The sequence below is a fragment of the Alligator sinensis genome, unplaced genomic scaffold (assembly GCF_000455745.1).
Source record: "Alligator sinensis unplaced genomic scaffold, ASM45574v1 scaffold615_1, whole genome shotgun sequence".
Classification (NCBI taxonomy): Eukaryota; Metazoa; Chordata; order Crocodylia; family Alligatoridae; genus Alligator; species Alligator sinensis.
Window position 1 is genome coordinate 1,180,761 of NW_005841982.1, and position 5,941 is coordinate 1,186,701.

A 5,941-nucleotide genomic window follows, 5' to 3' on the forward strand; every position below is an offset into this window, starting at 1 on the left:
AAGATTTCATTATGACTTTTCTATCATTAATAGAATTGTTTAACTTAATGCCAGCTGTAGCATTTGTGTTGCCAAGAGATCTAGAGAGAATGCATTTTTTTGGTACTTTAGATTCAATTCTGAATTTGTGGGACTGGTAGGTTTAAATTTAAAACAAATACTTTTAATTAGGAAGATTTGATGGGGAAATTGTTCAAGCTGTAAATAAAAAACTTGGGAGCCATTTTGAATAAGCTTCAGAGAACTTTATCAAGTTCATGTGTGTTTTTTGTAAATTTATTTAAGATTCTTCAGTCAATTATAGATGGACTTGGTTAGTTATCAAGTTTTCATCTGAAAGAATGGTTTGTTTGTTTGTTTTTATAGGGTATTCTACTTCAGCTGTTTGGGGGATCAAGAAAGGATTTCAGTCATACTGGAAGAGGCAATTTTCGTTCTGAGATCAACATTCTTCTCTGTGGTGATCCTGGTACTAGTAAATCACAGTTGCTTCAGTATGTCCACAATCTGGTTCCAAGAGGCCAGTATACATCTGGGAGAGGCTCCAGTGCAGTTGGTCTTACTGCTTATGTGATGAAGGACCCAGAGACAAGGCAGTTGGTTCTGCAGACAGGTGCTTTGGTACTCAGTGACAATGGCATTTGCTGCATTGATGAGTTTGATAAAATGAATGAAAGTACAAGATCAGTACTGCATGAAGTAATGGAACAACAGACTCTTTCCATTGCCAAGGTGAGTATTGTGTCGCATTGTCTGGGATCTCTGTTATGCCAAAAAGCTAATATAGGAACCAGAGAATAGACTTTGTCAAGAAATGATCAGAATTAGTTCATTTAATGTCTTACTTGCATAAGAGTATGGATTTTTGCAGATGTCTTAGTAGCACTTGGTGTTGCAGACTTGGTACAAAGTTTATATCTCATAATGTTATTTCTATGTAATCTTGTTCTGCTGATCGTAATACTAAAGCCTTGGTGTTTTTTGATTTGAGATTAGTGGTTCTCAATTGGGTTGCCTCAAGAACTGCTAGGAGTGCCACGACACTGGCACCACCACTGCTGCTGCTGAAGGGTGAAAATTTTCCTGCATGCCTGTTTTTAGAAGGCACATTGGGATTGATCCAGAAAGAGGCTGCAGGCAGAAAGACATGCAGCCATACTATTTTTGATGTGGCTCTTCACAATTCAATTCTGATGCACTTCTTAAACTGAGGCATGTGGGACCATTTCACTTTGTGGCAATGCCAGGTGGGAGATATTTGCTGCTGCCACCTGCCAGTCACTTCTCCATCTGGCTGGAGCACGTGCTCTTGCCACAGCCATTCCTGGTCTAGCCCTGCATGTTGTGTCCTTCAAGCTGCAGAGGCATGCAGGAGAGATGGAATGCTTTCTGCATCTCCATGTTCAGGAGCCAAACCATAATGAGCTGCAGCAGAAAGGCGCACCTGCCTGCATAATGTGATACAGACAACACATCTTTCTGCTGTAGCCACTTCTTTGTTCAGCTCCATCATGTCTCCTGAAAACAGAGGCACATGGGACAGTTCCATCTGCCTTTTGTTTCTGGGAAACACCACAGAGTCAGACCAAGAAGGGTTTCAGCAAGAATATGTGCTCCTTTGCAGTTGGGCTCTGTAGGAGGCACATGGTGCAGATCCGTCTGGCCCCAGTGACAGTGGGCTGAATATCATTCATTATAAGGAGCTAATCAAGTAATAGCTAACTAAAAATTGGCCATATAATTATAATGTTTATATTGTAATATTCACAACCTGTTTGTTTGTTAATTTTTTAATGGGGTGCTGCAAGAGTTTGAAAACTTTTACAGGGGTGCCTTGAATCTAAAAAGATTGAGAACCACTGACCCTTAATCATTTTGATGAACCCGGGAAGACCTAGTTAATTATTGTTTGCCTTAACTGTTAAAATAGCGAGTACACCTTAGCTATACATAACTGTTGAAAACTCTGGGAAAGATTTATTCTGAGTTTGTTTGTTTTTTTTTGTTTTTTTTTTTCTTTTTGACAGGCTGGAATTATTTGCCAACTGAATGCTCGCACTTCTGTTCTAGCAGCAGCTAACCCTATAGAGTCACAGTGGAATCCAAAAAAAACTACCATTGAAAACATCCAGCTTCCTCATACATTGTTATCCAGGTACTGAAGTTAGAATTCTGTTAGTCTCATGTTTTTAATGCTACATCTGTTTTGGGTTGTTGTGGTTTTTTGAAAGAACTAATGATCAGCGCTCACTGCCTGAGATGGGGAGGAGGTAGTAGCAGCCTAGTGGTAACCCATTTTCTGGTCAAGTATTCTTTAGTGTCCTCTGCAGCATGGAGGGATTAAGTCCGTGTCTCCCAGGAGAGCACACCAGTGCTGCAGACTGGTCAGAGTGAGGGTATTTTTCACTACTGTTCAAGCAGTGTCACTATGCAGAAAAGAATTAAAAAATCAAAGGAACGATTAACAACATGCTGTAGTGACTAGGGTCACTACCATTGTGGGGGGAGTCAGAGGTTTTGGTCCCTCAGTCCAGGAATTTTTCTGAAGCTTATCAGCAGTCTTGGGAGCAGGGATTAGAAATGGGTAGGTGCTCTGACCACTTGTGTGTTTTAGGCATTGGCAACACAACCCCCTCATCAGTGGCTCTGTGGCCACTTCCTTTTAAAAACAGTCTGCATTTTATAAGAGGCCTGATTCAAAAGGTGTAGGTTAAGTAAAGTGTTCTCTCGGTACACCTGTTGGATTGGACCTCTTATAAGACATTCAAGAAACAACATTTAATTCTCAAATCCCGAATGGGTAACCTCTTTAAATCAGTTGTTGATTGGAGTATCTTAGTTTTGCCTAAACTTCCAATTGAGTCTTGCTCTCTAAAAATTGTTAGATTATGAAAATCTGCAAGTGTTATGCTTTTGTGAGTTGCAGGTAGCTGCCATCCCTTGGAATCTGATAGCAAACTGCCATCCCTGCATACGGTTGAACATTTTTAAATTAAGAAAATAAGGCTGCCTCACAGGGTTAAGGTGAAAGCATATGTAGACTATAATACCTAGTGTATGTTCTTACTCTGCAGATTTGACTTGATTTTTCTTATGCTGGATCCACGTGATGAAGCCTATGATAGACGTCTTGCTCACCACTTGATTTCACTGTACTACCAAAGTGAAGAACAGATGGAAGAGGAGTACATGGATATGGCAGTATTGAGGGATTACATCGCATATGCTCGATGCTATGTAAATCCTAGACTAAGCGAAGAAGCAAGTCAAGCCCTTATTGAGGTATAGGAATGTGGGTCTTTGAAACTTTTATAAGGCAAAGTCAAAAAGACTTCTGTGAAGTTAGATTTAATAAAAGTCTGTGCGTGATTTGCTTTTTTATGCTTTTATAATGGTATCTAAGTTACTGATAGCCCTTTTCAAGTCAGCACAGAAGATAGTCTTTTCATGACAGATTGATCTGATTCCTAAATTCTTACAGGGACCATCGTAAAACTTCTGTTGAACTTTGAACTTATGCGTCTGTGTTGGGGCTACCTTTATAAACATTAGTAATAGAACTTGGGGTCATTTGTATTCTTCTGTAGTTTAACTTTATTTAGCATAAATGTTGATACTGCCCACTGGCGTTCTGATTTTTGCAAGATCAAGCACAGGGAAGTCATCCTACATGCAGTTGGTGTCATTGGCAGGAGAAATTGTCAAGTTGTATATAACATTTAAATATAAATTAAACATAGAAAACGTGTAATTTTTCCCCTGGTGGTAATATGGTCATTGAATAGGAATCTTCTTTTGTGGGATCCTGGATATATCCCATACTTTAGATATCACTGTAAGTCATTTTTCTTTCAGGCTTATGTGGATATGAGGAAGATTGGCAGTGGTAGAGGAATGGTTTCTGCATATCCTCGACAGCTTGAGTCTTTGATCCGTCTTGCAGAAGCTCATGCTAAAGTGCGCTTTTCAGACAAGGTTGAAACAATTGATGTTGAAGAAGCAAAGCGCCTCCATCGGGAAGCTCTGAAACAGTCCGCTACTGATCCAAGGACTGGTATTGTGGACATATCCATTCTCACCACAGGTTTGTGTTAACAGGAGATTTAACTGGGATTTACTGGGTATATTTTGTATGAAAGTGTGCTTTTTCAGTGTGATCCCATCTGAATGAAATGTTGAGGGAAGGGTATTGGACTTCAGACTAGCCATTGAACCTTTCAGTTATTTTATATGTCAAACCTAGAAGTAATGTCAAAGTCAGTAGACTTATTTTACAATAAAATAATGGTTTTAATTAAAACTAGTGCATAGATCTTCAAGACTTACCAGCATATCCTAATACCTGAAGCGATCAGTTGATGAACGTCTTCTCTTTGGCTACACAACATTTTGAGTTGTATTGTTCTTGAATGTAAAGCAGAAATCTGTCAATTTGTATCGAGTAATATGAAAAAATGTTCGTTTTTTTTTTTTAAGGAATGAGTGCCACAGCCCGTAAACGCAAAGAAGAACTGGCTCAAGCCTTGAAAAAACTTATCCAGGCAAAGGGTAAAACACCAGCTCTAAAATATCAACAGCTTTTTGATGATCTTCGTGCACAGTCTGATGCAGTAAGTTTTCTGCTTTTCTTTAGCTTGTCTTTTTTTTTTTTTTTTTTTTTTTAATTCTTTTAGCTGAGCCTACTAAATCCAACTGTACTTTAGTGTCCATTTAAATGTCCCTAACATAATTTTGCTTCTAAATTGGTGATAAGGAGTTTCATGCAACTAAGTTTAATTCAATTTAAGGCAAGAATTATTCTTTTCTAAGGAGACTCTGGCTGCAGAATAATAATACTCACGATTATAATAAAAAGCTCAAATACTTGCATGATTGCTTTGCTGACCAAGAAGAAAGCTAGCTAATGTCAGCATTGGACTACAGTTTTGGGCAAGTAAGCTGAAGTCTATCTATGTAGCTTACACACCAAGAAAACAAGTAGTTTTGACTTACTAATTCAACAATTTTGCCATGTGTGGTTTTGTTCTAGAGTAGCACATAGCCTTTTCACATAGTCTTTGTAGCACATAGCCTTTTCTAAATGTACTCAATTTTTTTCTTTAAGGCTGTCACAAAAGAAATGTTTGAAGAAGCACTTCGTGCCTTAGCTGATGATGACTTCTTGACTGTGACTGGGAAGACCGTTAGATTGCTGTAATGAGAGATTAATTTGGAGCAATCAAGTTTTACCGGGTTTTTTTTCTTTGTCCCATTTCTCATCTTACTGCCCTTTTCCCCTTTCTCCTCCCCCAAGCGCTTGTCTGTGAGATCTTTTCAGTTCAAGGTTATTATTTATGCCAGCACGATTAATAATGACTGCCAGGTGACTGATACTGCTACTAGTATTGTAAATGACTAGATTTGTGGGACTGAAGAAATCCTTGGCTGACCATACCCAGAAATGTTTAAATAAGATGTGGTATTACTATAGTACTTCATGCAGAGCAAGCTAATGATTTTTCTACATTTTTAAAATTGAATTGTAAAAATTCATCTTTGACTATTTCTATGTAACAAGTGCAACATGAGTGCTTGCATAATGTGCTTTTTAGTGTTAATTGTGAACAAATAATTTCTGAAATAAATTCTTTTGATTTATAGTTACTTGCCTTTCTTTCCATGCCTTTTGAGAGAGGAATATGCATGACTTCTTGAGGAACACTTCTCAACTTGGTGTTCTACGATTGTAGACAAATTAATTTAATTCAACTCAAAGAAAAAATAAATCACTGCATTTCTTTGCATTTTTAATTTTGTTTTTCTTGTTCATTTTTACCCGCCAGTCAAATACAGTTTTCTGTTTGGAATGGCATTTTTACCATTGCAAGGTGCAATGAAGTCTGTACATGAAAAACCATCAAAGAACAAGTGTTCTCATTAAATACATGCAAAAGAATAGTCG

At 38.0% G+C, this 5,941-nt stretch overlaps 1 protein-coding gene across 2 annotated transcripts in view; it reads left to right on the top strand.

The window, feature by feature from the left end:
* MCM4 (minichromosome maintenance complex component 4) overlaps positions 1-5,218 on the top strand; it is a 19,247-nt gene extending 14,029 nt beyond the window's left edge. For both annotated transcript variants that reach the window (XM_014518781.2, XM_025201049.1), the window contains exons 11-16: positions 367-732; positions 2,028-2,155; positions 3,075-3,282; positions 3,856-4,084; positions 4,477-4,610; positions 5,105-5,218. In XM_014518781.2, coding sequence (XP_014374267.1) covers positions 367-732; positions 2,028-2,155; positions 3,075-3,282; positions 3,856-4,084; positions 4,477-4,610; positions 5,105-5,197 — 1,158 coding nt within the window. In that variant the 3' untranslated portion in view covers positions 5,198-5,218. The remainder of the gene's footprint in view (positions 1-366; positions 733-2,027; positions 2,156-3,074; positions 3,283-3,855; positions 4,085-4,476; positions 4,611-5,104) is intronic.
* Positions 5,219-5,941: the final 723 nt, after the last annotated feature.